Consider the following 15,201-nt stretch of genomic DNA (forward strand, 5'->3'; position numbering starts at 1 on the left):
TTTCGATTGAATTCAATTCTCACATCAGATAGATTCGAGTTGATTCGAGTAATAAAACAAAATTGACAATGAGCTGTTAGCGCATGAGCTGTGATATTGATACACACATATCGCTGTTATATACACACATCATATTAAGGAGAAGCCAATAAAAGAATGAATTCCGCATCGTGAGTATTCGTGCGATTCGTGTAAGGCAAATAAACCCACAATTTTTAAATTGGGATTTTATTGTCTTTTTCTCCGGACAGATCCGAAACTCACCGTCCAAAAGATGGCGCGACCTTGTTCTCACGGAGATTTCAAATAAATCTACAAATACCAAACTGTTTTTCATGGTAGGCGCCGAGCTTTTTATTCCAAATGTTCAAAAATAATTTTGTTGGCTCGAAAAGTGACTGATTTAATTTTTTTTCTTTCTATCAAATGTGATGCGAATCATGCGATGCTTCTTATTGGTTTTCCACAGCATTGTATGATGATGATTCGGGCACGACGCCAATATTCTTGTTCAAATCGAAGAACTGTGGACTAGTCGCGCAGTTCACATCCGTCCACCTACACATTTCAAACAAAAAAGATGGAAATAGAATCATAAATATTGATCAATCGGAGCAACGAAGGATCAAATTTTGTAAGTTACCATTGGCAGACGAAGACTTCTTGGTTAAAGATGGTGCCATTTGGACAGAGGAAAGAAGCTTTGATGGGCTCAGCATCCGGAATGTTTGTGCACACGTGGAAAACTTGGCAGCGGGTCTCGACGTCGGCGTAATATCCTGTTGGCATTACAAAGAGTATAACCATCAATTATTGGCTGGAGCTTAACTCTCCTAAATTGCATTGTCGGGACATGCTTTCATTGTACAACTTGACGAACAATTACCGTTACGCTGCCCAACACATTTAAATGCAGTTGATGGTATCTTGTCCAAAATCGGGTAATCAAATTCGGGTTCGCCAGGAATAGACTCCCTGAAATCCCAGAAGGCAATCTCTTCATCGATCGGCTGTTGCTGCTGGACGGGGGCCAAGGAATTTTGGTCCGCCAGAATGACTGGAAACGTTTCAGGATCGGGCAGCGTAATCTCCTGAGCAATTTCTAAAGAATCTTCTTCCAATTCCTGCTGGACTACTTCTGGCGATTGTGGGACTATAGCAATAGTCACTTGATGATCCTCCTGGTTGCTGCTGGACGGTAGCAATAGGGGATTGGTTGGTGGCACATAGGAATAGCCAATATTAATTCGCGCTTCCCACGGAACCACTGGAACGCTACTTTCGATTTTAGTCGCAGTTACGGGCGACGAAGAAACTGATTGGATTCCTAAATTCGGTCTGTTACGACGGCCAATGCGCTGGCCATACTCTTGGGTGGAAACTGCTGCGACCAGCAAGGCAATTGCTAAAATGATAAACGCTGAAATTAGAGTCAACTCAACATACATTTAGATTAATACGTTTGAACTTACCAGCCAAAATATTAATGACACTCTTAGTGATTTTAGCCATGGCGAGACTACGACAGCGGATGGAAGAGAACAAGATGTTAATTCAGTCTGCACCTTTGGCTTTTATAGTTGCCTATTTCTCCTCCCACTGTAGTCCAACCTGTTGGCGGCGGCCAAACGCCATCGAGGACGATTGGCTACGGTGATCTCTGCCGCCGGAAGGCGTCGTTTGTCGTCCTGTTCTTTTTTCCCTTTTTATTTGAAGGGCGGCCGTGAAATCTTCCTGAGAAACAAAAGAGAGAAACGATATTTTATCTATCCCCATAAAGGGGTAACAGATGAAAAAGAAATCGAAAGCGGGCCATGGGGAGAAACGTCTCAGCTCCCACGAAATAACCATTGAACCAAAGTCTCCCTCGACATTAACTAATAACATTTAAGCACCGCGCGAGAGAGAGAGAGAGAAAGAGCCTATATCTACCCATTTAAATTAAAACAGATGTGATGGCGCGTGGACCCCAACTGAGAATTGAAACAAAAAATAAAAAGAATAAGAGAAAAAGTCGTATCTTTTCGTTCGTTCATTTTAACCGCAAGCAACACGAAACTAAAAAAACGCACGCCGGAAGTTGGGTTGATTCTTATATTTTTGTGTAACCAGTCCACAGTAACAATAATTAATGATATTGTTTCACTGATTAAGATTTTCCGGTTTTCCGAAAAAAGTGAAAATTTCGTTTGCTGTGAGCGTGATAATTGGGTTAGCGAGTTCGAATAGCTACTAAAATTCAAGTCAAAAGTTTATCAAGTCGCAAACTTAACAGAATTGCAATTCGTATGTGTCAGACAAGTTTCTAAACTATGCTAAATTGCTCACACCTATTACCCACGTATGACATGCCCACATTCTCCCACAAAATTACACCAACAAATCGCAACAAATGTTAGTTATGGAGAAGTTAAAGTTCAATGCCAACATACCTGCTCAGAAGAGCGTAGATGAGCGTAGAAGAGCGTAGAAGAGCGACCGAGAAGTCAAACAAAACGAGCCTGTTTTGTCCGTATTACCTTGAGAATATGGTCGCTAATTACAGGATCAGGATTTATGCAAGTCTCAAGACACTACAAGGACGAAGAGGCGGCAGAGCTTTCCAAATGTATATCATAAAAATTCCCGAACCTAAAAAAAAAAGTAAATACACGCTCATCTTATTGTTACATGCAAACCATAGTATATATAGTCACTGAGACGGAACTGAACCAGCACGAATCTTACCGCGATCATCTTTGGCTTCGCCATCTAATCAGGCTCTCTTGTGACTCCCCGTGACTTCCGGCATTCTCTGCAAATACTTCTTTCTTTCTTTCAAGGTGCTCCACGCCACATCCCATCCAGAAACAATCCAACATTCGAGATGATTCAAGTCGAGTTTCATTATTTCACTCGCCAAGGTCCACCTGAATCCATCCGGTCTATACAAATCAATAGCGCGAAACGTCAAAGTTGGACATAAAACTGCGCAACATTGAAATGCGTCGTAAATGAAAGATAGCAACAACGTCTCAAAGTGAAGTTCCGTGCTATTTTTATTTCAATTAGGTCTTTGTTTACGATGGGCTCGAACGCGAATCGCCGCTCAAGTTTACAAAATGGGGAGAACATGTTTTTTCCTTCCTGTCATAGGAAAGAAAGAAAATATCAAATCACTGGCCGACTTCCACTTGGGCTTCCAGAGGCTGCGTGGCGTAGGAAGGCACCAAGGGTCCGGCCGCATTGATGGGCACGACCATCGTCATGCTAGCGCTAAAACGTGGCGGTTTTCGGTGCATCATAAAACGTTCGATCCATTTCAACAGCGCCAGCACAACGTCCGTGTTGGGCAGTCGGCGGTCGGCAGCCGTGGTGATCTCCATATCCGAACCAACACGAAACGTGGCCCCAATACCTAAAAAATGTCCAATCGGCAACCGTAAAAAAAAAGAGAAAGTTTTCAAAAAAAAAATGTCTCCCGCGGGTTATTCATTAACTTATTTTTTAACGTTCACGTACCTTTCAAGGCGACAATGGCATCCTCATCTCCGACATCGTCGCCGGCAAAAACGATGCGGATGCGCTCACTCCAGTCGACGCCGAAAGCTGTGCGCAGAATGTAAATGGCAGCGCGGCCTTTATCCCATTCAACGGGCGGCTTTGCCTCCAGCGCGCACAAAGCCGGAAAGCAATTGAAACCGTAAGCTTTGATTAGGAAACGAGCTCGTTCAACTAAATCGTCCCGGACATCTTCAGGCGCTTCCCTATTTCATCCAAATTAAATAAATAAAGTTGCATTTTAAATGGTCCAAAGTTTAGCAAAAGTCGACTTGGCATTAACTCACCGGTAGTGGTAAGTCAACAGGACGCCTTTATTCTCCACCCAAGCGCCGTAACTGCAAACTTCGTCCTGCAACTTCTCCATCAGTTGACTGACCTTGTCTTCAAACTCGGACGGCATGGGATGAGTGAATTTCGTCCCGTCCGGATGGACAATCTCCAGTCCGTGATTGCCGGCGTATGTTATGTTCTCAATGCCGACCATCGATTTGACACTGGCCACCCCACGGCCAGAAATGATGGCCACGTAGACGTCTGGACAGTTTGACAGCCGTTCCAGAACGCGTTTCGTTTCGTTGGGAATGATGGCCATGTCCGGATGCGGAGCAATGGGCGCCAACGTCCCGTCATAATCGAGAAGAATCGCTAACTTGTCACCGCCGCTCAGATAGTCGGATAGAAAACGATCGAAATCTTCTGGAGTGGTCATCATCTGGCCGACTTCTTCTCCAGGGCGACAGACAGCTGCGCCAACTACTCCCAGCAACGAACTGTCCATAGCTTTGAGGAAGGCGGCCGTCCAGGCGTCGACATCGTTCAATTTTTCGCGCTTCCTTAAATGAGTCATTCGAACTTGGCGCTCGTCCAGCGACATACTCAGTGCCCGATGGATCATTTCGGCCGCCAAATCCACCTCGTAGGGATTGACGATTAGAGCCTCGTGCATCATTTCTCCCGCTCCGGCGAACGGAGATAAGATCAAGACGCCAGGGTCCTCAATCTGACAGGCGACAAACTCCTTGGCCACCAAATTCATTCCGTCGCGGAGCGGCGTGACGACGCAGACAGAGGCGTCGCGATAAAAAGCCGCCAATTCCGCCTGAGAAATGGACCCGTAAATGTAGCGGATGGGCGACCAATTGGCCGTGGAAAACTGGCCGTTAATCTTGCCGACAACCTGATCCATTTCTTCCTTGAGGTCTTGATACTCTTTCACGTCCGTGCGCGACGGCACAGAAATCTGCAGGAAAATCACTTTCTCAATGTACTCGGGATGTTTCGTCAGCAAATTCTCGTAGGCACGCAAACGGTGAACCAATCCTTTCGTGTAATCCAGCCGGTCCACGCCCAAAATAATCTTCTCTTTCGACTCGCGAACGACCCTCGGAGCTTCTTCCGCCATTCTAGTGAATCTGCCAAATTATAATTAAAAATAATTAACGAGGTGAAATGTTGGAAAATGTCAAAAAGAGTTTCACTTGTCGAAAGGAATGCCGATGGGCAGAGGACGGACGGAAATCTTGCGCCCTTGGTGTTCGACAATGAAATTCTTCTTGTCGACCCTGTAGTCGAGTTGGCGTTGGCAACAGTCCAAGAAGTTGAGACAGTAGTCCTCGATGTGAAATCCGACCATGTCGCAGCCCAGCAATCCTTCAAGCACTTGATTGGCCCATGGAAGAAGACGGAATATGTCCCACGGCGGAAACGGAATGTGAAGAAAGAAGCCCAGCTTGATGTGAACGCCTTTCTCGGCAGCTTGCTGGGGGAAAGAAACGAACGGAGATTAAACAGCAGCCCATTTGCCAACAGCTCTCTCGACTTGCAAGAAATTGCGATAATTTTTATCAATTGCTTTTACTTGGCGGATGAGAGCGGCTGCCAGCGTCAAGTGGTAGTCGTGGACCCAGACGAGTGGAAGGACGTCCTTGTCTTGTTGGACCAGACGGTCGACGGCTGCCATGGCTTTGTCGGCGAAGAATTGATTCACTTCAACGTAAGCCTATATAACACGAGAGAATTATGTCAAATCCTATCGATCCGGTTCCGTCCCAACCGGATTTTATACAGCAGATAAAATTGGTTCAAACCTTCCAGTGTTCGGCGAAGAAAATGGCTCGGTCTGGCATCGAGTGAAACAGCGGCCAGAACGTGCCGTTGCAGCAGCCATTGTAAAACTGTCCAAATTGATCTTTCTCCATGAAAACGGGCACAATCTTGTCGTGTTTTAAAAAAATAAAAAAGTGGAAATTTCAGGCAATTTGAAAACATATGTGTCACACAATACATTCGAGCTAGCTAAATTGTAGATACCTGCTTGGATAAAAGACCGGCAGTTGGTGTACATTTTCCTTCTTTAGACTCGGGAATGGCCGGTTCTATTTCGCCGGGTTCGAGGAAAATGCCCGGCCATCCGACCCACAATCCATTGCATCGAGCAACGACCGGAGCTACTGCTGTAACCAGTCCACCGGCGCTAAATCATATCAATCAAATTTGCAAATCAAATTTCTTATTGTCCTTCCAGCACAACGCCCACATGCTTATTTAAATATTTACCTAGCTTTACGGACCCACTGGCCGTTTTCATTCCTTTTGAGGACGAATGGCAACCGATTGGAAACTACAATCAAAGCTTCACGACTCGGTGGTGGGGCTGAGGCCAGAACGGGGGTTGCTTGCGTGGCCATGTCGACTGTGAAACTGATCTACATTTGATTTGAATGACGTCCCCATAAGCCTCCCCTTAGGTCTACAACATAAATAAAAGCCTTGAACCTATTGTTTGTGGATTAGAAATACGTTTTTCTATGGAAATGACCTTGCCGATAACGGGGAAAACCTCCCCAAACGCACATAGAAACGAACGTTGGAAAAATGAACCATCACTCCATCGATTGGTTTTTTTCCGGGAAAATTTGATCACTTGTACACCCCCTTGCAATTTTCTCACTTCTCCCCTTCTCTGCGAGTTGCGTCAATGACATCGGAAAGATACAAACAACTGCAAAGATCCAATTCCTTGTAATCATATTCAAACGTCGAGATTATTATTATTTTTGTAGCATAATATTATATCAAAAGAACAACCGACATGTTACATTTACACACACATACAACCGGCTGATAATTGTCATATCATTTCTGATTTTTCCGATTTTTCTTGATTGATTCAACTTGTTCGTTAAATTAGAATTTGATAGTGATGATTCATTTGCTTTCGTATATTCCCCCAAAATTAATTGAATTTTGTTTGCTGTTGTTCTTCAAAATAAAATGGAACGAAAACCGAAAACTAAACGTTGTCTTATTGTGTGTATGTGTGTGGTGGTAATAATAGATTGACATCAAAGCACATGGAATTCGTTATTCATATATAGACAGTACAACAATGAAAACATGCACGTTGATTTTTCAATTCATTTTGTTTTTCTTCCCTCCTTCCTTTCCATCTCCGATTGAGTTTCTTGATTTTCATTTGATTTTTCTTTTAAAAAGAGCGCCTCCATCTCTTCTGCACAAAGCCATGTCATGATTACACACACACACACTTAATTAATATATAATCCAAAAGATTAAACAACGATACAGCATCGCCTTCCATCAAAAATAGAAAATCATATTCCACAGGCCTCTTTTTCAAAAAACAATGTTTGCTGTTTCCTTTCTTTTTTAGAGTGACTAGGAGATTGGACCTCTCCGCTCTTATTCCATCGAACACGTAATAACAATAATTATAACGAGGCATGTTGCAAAACAATGGCGCGCGGCATGATGAAATAGTTAATCTCTCGCGCACACCCCCGCTTGATTTGTTTCTTTCACTCGTCTGCAAGTCCTACAAACGGCCAGACATTGCCCGTTTGTATAAATGTGGAGCCACATCCCCCCTCCACCCGTTTCATTTGTGAGTGTTTTTTTGTGTCATCCAATAGTTCATTAATTATTTCAACGGAGGAGGAGGGAGGAAGAATAAGGAGACGACATCTTGACGATGAAAAGTTGGTGGAATCACAGAAGAAGTTGTGATAATGTAACAACAACAAAAGCCGTTGGGAGCCGACAGTTTGGGAGGAGGAAACGACAACAAAAAACATTGAGAGAAACACAAGCACAAATTCATCAGAGAGAAAATCAGTAGAGGGCAAGGAGGAGGAGGAATTATTAATCAAGAAAACAAAAAACGGCGGTGGGGATTGGTTGCGGGATGTTAATCCCGAAATTATTTGTTTCATTCACTTTTTTCATTATTATTATTATTTTAGACTTCTTTTTTTGTGGGTAGTAGCCGACTGCCTTTTTCCTGTTTTCATATATATTTTCCGCGAATTCCGTCCAACCGCAATTGTTTCACAAAATAGATTCGGTAAAGAGAGCGACGGGGAAGTGGCGGATGTGCGTTTGCCACTGGGACGACAGCTGGAAGAACTTGACATTGTTCCATTCCACTCCGTCAATCACCACTGCAAATGAGTTTATAAGCGAAAAAAAAAAAAAACAAAAACAAAAACAAAATCAGATTGGTCCATTCATTCCCCTCTGCGTCCCACCCACAATCCCAATCTAATCCAATTCCATCTCCATCGAATTCAATTAGCGTCAACAACTAAATCAATCAATTTACCTTTGAGCAGAGAATGATGCGTCTTGGCCTGACACACGAGTCGATTGATGCCCTCGACCACTTGACTCTTGGACTCGGATTCCTTTTCTTTTTCCTTCTTCTTGCCCAGCCGCATGACTGATGATTGCAACACAAAACAAACGACGTCATCAATCGAGTGCCGGAAAATGAGATCAAATCACTAGCGCTAGGAGCTAGGAGAGGAAACGTTAAAGAAGTAACGAAAATGACTCACTTTTTTGTTTCTTCTCCTTGAGACCGAACGTCATGGTGAAGAGAGAAGAGGCATCCGAGCCGGAGGAGGAAGCAGTTGTCGACGACGACACGTTGCTATGAGGCAGTCGCTGGACGACGATCCAACGGAAACCGGCTTTCACCGTGTATTTGACACTGCTCTGCTCGGCCGGACCGGGTTTCTCCCGCTTGACAGCCTGCGCCATAGTTGCCAGGCTGATGGCGGCCGCAGAGGCGATGCTTTCGCGGGCTGTCGCCGAGGCGGCGGCCGCCGCCGCTGCCGCGCTGGCACCCGACAACCAATAATCCACTTGCAGCTCAACCGATTCGGCTCCAGGAGTCGACGTTTCCCTCCTGTTTTCATCAAAAAAAGATTTTCTATTTTCAAAAATCAAAGAATTCCAATTATAACAAAGAAGAATTTTCCATGTGAAACGTACTGGCCGTGAACGGAAGAAATGTTGGGTGAGCTGGGTGGTGTTGTCCGGCCGCCAGTCCGCTCTTTGTCGCGCTGTTCCCTCTCCATTGAACTGCCAGGTTGAATGGCAGCGTTGACAGTCAACATTACGGATGACTGGTGAGGAGGCGAACCGGACAAGGGCCCAGAACTGGCCCCGGTGTTGCTCAGCTGCTGTCCGTCCTCGGCGTCAACCGAGCCGGGAGTCATAGCAGCGGCCGCTGCCATCACGGCGGCCGCAGATTCGGCGAAACCGATCCGCACTTCACTAACGAACGGGATGAAAACCTGCGTCGATTCCTCCTCCGAACTGTTTAAAATGAAATTCAATTTAAAAAATCCAAACAAAATTTGACAAATAATAATTCAAATGTTTTACTTGGGTTCTCTGTAAGTGATCATGGCCTCGGCGATGGGCACTTGGACTGTGCATCCGTTGCTGGTCAAGTATCTGCCCAGTCTGTGTATCACCTCCTGGACATCGATTTTCGACGGGGTAGTGACTGCGGGAGCGGACGAGCCGCCCATGGTGTCGACACCTCCACCGTTGATGGAAGCCGCCAGCATCTTCTCGGCCGGCCTGTCCAGGGCTTCTCTCCACGAGTCGGAAACGAAATTGACGTTGTAGTATCGGTCGAGGGAGGCCAGGTACCTCGACAAGGTGTTGTTGGATCCGCCAGTGCCGATCCCGTTGCCGCTGTTGTTATTCGTTCCGGCGGAAGACCCGCTGTTGGTAACGAGGGGGACGATGTAAAACTTGAGATAATTCTTCCAGTCGGGCGGTTTGCTGCTAAACTGTTCCACGTAGCAACGGAGGACAGAGTTGACGTAACTATCAGGACCCATGAGCACCACTTTGACGGCCGGCGGTGGTTTGGCGCTGCAGTTGCAACTGTGGAAAAGTTGAAGTAAACAACAACAAAAAAAAAGTTCCCAGTCAAACAAAAAAGTTAGAAGAAGCGAATCAAAACAACTTGGCAAAGTTACAATTTCTGAATTTTGGAAACCAGACAGGCGATGGTTGCGCGGACGTCGGCGACGCCGCCCGTGCAGACGGCACGCTGTTGGCGCTCGGCCAATCTCCCGGCCAGGTTACAGCCCTGCAGGTCGGCTCCGCTAACCATGACGACATGATCGGGTAAAGCGTCGTCAGCCGGCATGCAACGCACCAGTTGTTCCAACAGGATCTTGCGCGGCTGTTTAGGTCCAACGACGACCGAAAAAATAACAAATAAGAGAGACACACACAAATATAAATCAAAAGTCCAGAAGAGAATTCCTCGACAGAGAAGAAGAAGGGAATAATACAAACAAAATTGCGCGTGCTCGCAACATGCCGGAGGATTTTCTTTTTTTTCCCCATTTCGATCAAAGCGGCAACGGCGATAAACAACAGGCGTACACACACACACACACACAAGAAAATCAACAAACAGAGGGAAAAAACGAGCGGAAAAGAATCGATACATCCGCCCCGAGCAACAAAAAACACAACAAACAAAAACAAAGCTTCCGGGATCATCCGGAAAATCTTGTTTGAAGTTAACCCAATTTTTTACTCGACACTACCATTGGCTGGATGAGAAAAAAAATAGAAGATTATACAAGTAAAAGAAACATATATTTCTTGTTTTGTAAGAAAAACCAAAAAGAAAAAAACGGGGGGATCGATATGCGACGGATGCGGAAGGAGCCGGAATCGGCATGCTCGCAGAAAGGGGGTGGGGGTGAGAACGGCATCAGCAGGAGGTCTAGATGACAGAGCAACGCAGGAACAGCGAAAACTTACGCTGGATTCATTCGATTTGTCTTTGGATGACGATGTTGACGACGTTAAACTACCGCTGTTGCCCTGGGCACCGGAACTCTTTTTGCTTCCGCTGCACGATTCTTTCTGTTGGTGCGTCTGTTGCTGCTGGTGCGCGTTGGTGGAGGTCCCTGAGCAAGGCGACGGAGCGACGCTCCCGGACGAGACGGACGACAGCGAAGGACCCGACCGCTCCCGGTTAAACAGTCGACTTCTTCTCACTTCCTTTTCGTTCTAATGACGCAACCATCACGGACGTTTTTTTTTTGTTTTTTCGTACATTTCCCGCCAATATTTGAACATTTGGGTGTGTGTGAAGGGAACAGGGAAGGAATTGCAGAAGAAAGAAGGAAAATATTTGTTACCTTGGTCTTGTCATCGTGTGCGGCCGTGGAGAAATGAGACGGGCAATGGGCGCTGGAAGCGGTCGGTGTGTCGCTCTCGCGATCCTGGTCGGTGAACATGGACTCGGCGTGCGTGGAATCCGAATCGGCCCGTTTGGAACTCTCGTCGCTGTAGTGGCGTTCCAGCCTCCGGCCACCGGCCGATGACGTGTTGAGAGTGGCCGGTGCTGTCGCTTTATCGTTGAAAAACGTCCCGGTCGTCGGGAAGGCGAAAGCGGATGGATTCGAACTGAGATCAGGAGCCAACAAGGATCGACTGGATGCAAAGAACGGTCTCAGCGACGGTTTGGGAGTCGACGTGACGCTCAACGTGTCCATTTCAGGTCCAGAATCGCTCAGATCCTCAAGTTCGTCGATTAAATCCTCGATATCACCGGCGTCCATTTCCAAGTCGGCCCCTGTTTGAGTGTGTCGAGACAAATTGAAATTGAGAAAGAGTTTTTTAAAACATAGAAAGATATTTATTAAAGTACCAGTGAGTTTGGTGGGATCTTCGTCGGCCTCGTTTTCCAGGCCCTGGAGATCCTCGGTGATTTTGAAACGTTTGAGCAATGCAACGAATTTCTGCTTCAAATTCCTTTGCCTGGCGTTGGAAGGCAGGATTTTTCCACGGTTCTGCATCATGGCCTTGTTCATCCTGGCGGGTCGTCGGTCGACGCCAGATCCCACCACGCCACTGACTCCTCCGACGCCGGCACCTCCTCCGGCGCGCACGCCACCCAGCCCCGCCGTCTGATCCGAATCGGATCCTCCGTCGTCGTTGCTCGAGAATTCGTCGTCGTCCTCGTCCTCGTAGCGGACGAATCCCGACCGCATTCCGCCGACGCCTCCGCGCTCCAGCACTAAAGGGTGAGACAGAGAAAGGGTCGAGTGGGGATTGGTGCTGGACTTGGTGGCAGAAGAAGACAACGACACGGCAGGACTGCCGCCCAGTAACGTGGCGGCAGTCGATTGAACTACTAAAAAATATTTTTTGTTGTTTTCCATTTCGTTTTTTCCAAGTTCCGGAATTTTTTAAAAGTCGAAGTAAACAAAAACAAAAACAAACAATGCCGCCGGATATCAATAGGAAGCCGGATGCCGCCCAGTCAATAATCATAACGCGGAAATATATGATATTTATAAACGTGCAATCACACACACACAAAAACAGACGTCGAACGCAGAAGAGAATGTAGCCCAATTATTAATCCGTGCACGATGGATATAAATAGAATTCCGAGCATTTTCGAATCGGAAAATAAAACGGAATCAAGGTTAATAAAAAAAAAAGAAACGGACATATTTAATAACATGCACGATGGTTTTTCAGTCCGTTTGTATGTCCAGCGGATCATGCCAAAGCGGATAGGATTTTCCAAGGATATTTCAAGAGAGAGAGAGAGAGAGAGAGAAAAGAGAGAGATAGAAATAGTCAAGAGTTGTAATAAAAAAGAAAGAAAGAAAAGAAATAAAAACTGGGAGAAAAGAATTGGATGAACTAAAAAGAATTTAAGTGGTTGGTGCTCGGGTGGAAGGGAGAACTCAAAGAAACGAGAATCTTTTGACTGGACTTTTGACGTACAAGACAATATTATCCTGCGGAGCCCTGGATTTTAACTTTGTTTTCTTTCTCATGTGTGTAAGCATCTGTCAGTTTGGACTAGAAAGAAAAGAGACCAAGTGGGTAGAAGGAGGGAGGAGGTTCATTATACCTGCGCCGTCGCCCAGTGATAGAGTCTTGAGACGCTCGGCCGCCTCTTCGTGATCGACGGGCTGACTGGTCAATGATTGGACTTGGAGTCGGGCGAGCGGAGCGACGCTCTCCTTGCCGCTGGTGCTGGTCGCCTCGCCATACAATTCCAATTCCATGTCCATTTGGCGTTGAACAGCTGCCACCATGTTGATTGTGTTGGAGCAGAGAGTCTTGTAGCCGAGGATCGTCCGGTTTTTGTAGCGCTTCCGGCGCTGCAGCATCACTTGCAGTCGATTGCCGGCCTCCCACTGTTTCAAGTAATGCGGGTACTGCAGGGCGAATCGCAGTTCCAGTGCCGTGTCCAGTAAACCACCGCCGGCTGGCAACATGATCTCATTCGATCTCAACGTCCTTTTTGAACTCTGAAAAAACAAAACAAAATTGATGTAATCAAATCCGAGTTATCGTTTTTATATTAATATCCATGTTGTTGCCCTAGATATGTTTTGTTTGGCTGGTCTATTTTGTACCTGCATTTTGACGGCCAACGTAATGGTGCTGATGTCGGAGCCGAGCGGTTTCAGGACAGTCAGTCGGGACAGGGTCAGCGAGCATAACCTGAAAGTGACATTGAATGGGACAAACAAATCAAAACCCAAAGCGTGAAAAAGCAAACGACAAATGAAACAAAAACAAATATATAGCAACATGGTCTTTTCTGCCAGTCGCCACAACCGCTTCGCCCGATAACCTTTCCGCCTTCAACCTCGACACGCCCAACACGCCCTATAGACTTTGGGGGCTCTCTCTATAGTTGTGCTATCGATTAATCATTAGCGATAGAGGGGCCGGGGCCGTCAGATTCTCTCGGCCGCCTTTCAGTCAACCGTGGATCGTTGGCCGTCAGCGAGTGTTTGTGTGTGTTTAGAAACAATTTAAAACAAAAACAAAAAATAGGAAAAACTTTCTTTTCTTTTTTTAATCTTTTCTTCTCATTCTCATTCATTCGTCACGTCTGCAGCGGGCGATCGATTTCTAGTGAGGAATTTTCTTTTGTTTTTTTTTTGTTTTTTAAAAGAGTAGACAAATAAAAGGAATGAGAAGCCTGTTTTGGCACTGAGCCGGCTTAAAGGGTAAGAGGCTACGGCACACAAAAGTGGAGAGGAGAAGAAGATGATAAACAAAGTAGTGCAAGATCAGCAGCCCAAAAGTGGGTGCTAGCTGCCATGACTGACTTCGCTTTTCCCCCCCAATTTCTGCCTGCGTCAACTGACAATTTGTCTCAAAGTTTCAGCTATCGAAGAAAAAACAGGACTTTTTGAAATGCCATTTTTCACAGATTAGGTTTCGAAGAAAGGGACAAAAGAAAAAAACAGGCAAATGACATTCCCACGGGTTTGGAGAGAGAGAGGGAGAGATATGTTTGCAGGATTTCCTGTTTTTTCATGACTGAGGTTCCAGTCTGGTGCTTGACGGAAAGAATGTTATGACAATGATGGCAAGTTGCTGCCATGCAGACATCCCGTGTGAGAGACTTTGTGTGGATCTGAAATCGTGGTCTGGCCTTCTGCTGTTGGTGGTTCGTTGGCAGCTGCCATCTTACCTGGGGACACAGTTGGGTGGTGTTCGATCAACATCCCATGCTGCAAAAAGGTTCATCGGAATCAGAGGCTGGCCATCTCCCTTGGCTGTCTTGCTGGTGACGACGCTGCTCGCCAGCGAGCCGCGTCCTGCCCTTTCCGTCATCTTATTTCAGATGTGTGCAAGAACACAGGCCAGCAGCAGCAGCAGGTTTGAAGACTGTTGAAGAACTCTGGTGGGGCGAACTCTGGGGTGGGAAAAAGATCACAGCAGAGCAAAGTTGGAGCTCACGAACCCATCGAGAATCAGCCAGTGAGAACGGTTCACACGCACACAGCACAAAGTGATCGAGGCCCAACTCCTAGATAAAAACAAAAACAAAAAAAACCAAGAGCTGTTGTTTTCACTACCGACGCCTTTCGACGCCCAAGTCCAACTTCCTTTCCCTCTCCTTTAACTCGAATCAAATACAACACACATACTGGGGCGCGATGAGCGTCTGCGTCGGGGCCCCAAAATGACACGATCAGCTGAGACGTGCCGGCAGCGCCTCTAGCGGCGGTTGACTCTTTCTCCCCTTCAAAGACGTAGAAGAAGTTGTGCAAAATCGGTTGTGGCGCAACACCACCACACAGTCGAAATGCGATCCCAGCTGATTCGTCAGCACGTCCCTATATTTATTTTTAAGACTGCAACGCTGCACAAAACATTTCCCCGAGAAGAGAAGAAGAAGTAATAAGGCGAAAGACGCAATAATCTCCCGTGAAAAAAAAAGAAGTCGTCTGAAGCGACATCTGTAGATTGGAATGTCGTTGCACACACACAGAGTGTCGGTGTTGCACGTTTCGTCGCCCACACCATTTTATCGATTTGGAGAGC

The 15,201-nt window shown here is 46.1% G+C and overlaps 3 protein-coding genes across 14 annotated transcripts; all 3 read right to left on the reverse strand.

Annotated features, from left to right (window-relative positions):
* Positions 1-84: 84 nt before the first annotated feature.
* On the reverse strand, positions 85-1,623 carry LOC124196313. Its single transcript, XM_046591263.1, has 4 exons — positions 1,473-1,623; positions 887-1,405; positions 644-779; positions 85-558 (listed from the first exon to the last, which is right to left on the reverse strand). The coding sequence occupies exons 1-4, from the start codon at positions 1,510-1,512 to the stop codon at positions 453-455; spliced, it is 801 nt and encodes a 266-aa protein (XP_046447219.1). The 5' UTR covers positions 1,513-1,623; the 3' UTR covers positions 85-452.
* A 1,391-nt stretch (positions 1,624-3,014) lies between these two features.
* Positions 3,015-6,291, reverse strand: LOC124196310 (alpha,alpha-trehalose-phosphate synthase [UDP-forming]-like). The gene is made up of 8 exons (XM_046591260.1): positions 6,100-6,291; positions 5,854-6,016; positions 5,631-5,756; positions 5,402-5,542; positions 5,022-5,302; positions 3,828-4,955; positions 3,502-3,746; positions 3,015-3,397 (listed from the first exon to the last, which is right to left on the reverse strand). Exons 1-8 carry the CDS (start codon positions 6,228-6,230, stop codon positions 3,156-3,158), a joined length of 2,457 nt encoding a protein of 818 aa, XP_046447216.1. The 5' UTR covers positions 6,231-6,291; the 3' UTR covers positions 3,015-3,155.
* Positions 6,292-6,842: 551 nt separating this feature from the next.
* Positions 6,843-14,992, reverse strand: LOC124196308 (phosphofurin acidic cluster sorting protein 2-like). Of its 12 annotated transcripts, none has more exons than XM_046591248.1 (12): positions 14,345-14,862; positions 13,272-13,359; positions 12,761-13,163; positions 11,540-12,022; positions 11,028-11,464; positions 10,645-10,896; positions 9,843-10,051; positions 9,235-9,747; positions 8,839-9,165; positions 8,400-8,776; positions 8,165-8,281; positions 6,843-8,003 (listed from the first exon to the last, which is right to left on the reverse strand). In XM_046591248.1, exons 1-12 carry the CDS (start codon positions 14,485-14,487, stop codon positions 7,891-7,893), a joined length of 3,462 nt encoding a protein of 1,153 aa, XP_046447204.1. In that variant the 5' UTR covers positions 14,488-14,862; the 3' UTR covers positions 6,843-7,890. The 12 variants fall into 12 exon arrangements, with proteins under 12 accessions (XP_046447204.1, XP_046447206.1, XP_046447203.1 ...); XM_046591250.1 differs by having other exon boundaries at positions 8,400-8,752; positions 14,345-14,860; XM_046591247.1 differs by having other exon boundaries at positions 11,540-12,025; positions 14,345-14,860.
* Positions 14,993-15,201: the final 209 nt, after the last annotated feature.

The sequence above is a fragment of the Daphnia pulex genome, chromosome 6, assembly GCF_021134715.1.
Source record: "Daphnia pulex isolate KAP4 chromosome 6, ASM2113471v1".
Classification (NCBI taxonomy): Eukaryota; Metazoa; Arthropoda; class Branchiopoda; order Diplostraca; family Daphniidae; genus Daphnia; species Daphnia pulex.

Excerpts from the sequence above, each read along its gene's own strand:
- LOC124196313 (XM_046591263.1), bottom strand. The coding sequence starts at position 1,512 with ATGGCTAAAATCACTAAGAGTGTCATTAATATTTTGGCTG. Across the intron at positions 780-886 it reads ATGTGTTGGGCAGCGTAACG|GATATTACGCCGACGTCGAG; the intron begins GTAATTGTTCGT and ends TAATGCCAACAG. Across the intron at positions 559-643 it reads GAAGTCTTCGTCTGCCAATG|GTGGACGGATGTGAACTGCG; the intron begins GTAACTTACAAA and ends TGAAATGTGTAG.
- LOC124196310 (XM_046591260.1), bottom strand. The coding sequence starts at position 6,230 with ATGGCCACGCAAGCAACCCCCGTTCTGGCCTCAGCCCCACCACCGAGT. Across the intron at positions 6,017-6,099 it reads CAGTGGGTCCGTAAAGCTAG|CGCCGGTGGACTGGTTACAG; the intron begins GTAAATATTTAA and ends GATATGATTTAG. Across the intron at positions 4,956-5,021 it reads ATCGGCATTCCTTTCGACAA|ATTCACTAGAATGGCGGAAG; the intron begins GTGAAACTCTTT and ends ATAATTTGGCAG.
- LOC124196308 (XM_046591247.1), bottom strand. The coding sequence starts at position 14,487 with ATGACGGAAAGGGCAGGACGCGGCTCGCTGGCGAGCAGCGTCGTCACC. Across the intron at positions 11,465-11,539 it reads AGATCCCACCAAACTCACTG|GGGCCGACTTGGAAATGGAC; the intron begins GTACTTTAATAA and ends ACACTCAAACAG. Across the intron at positions 9,748-9,842 it reads GTTTCCAAAATTCAGAAATT|TTGCAACTGCAGCGCCAAAC; the intron begins GTAACTTTGCCA and ends ACTTTTCCACAG.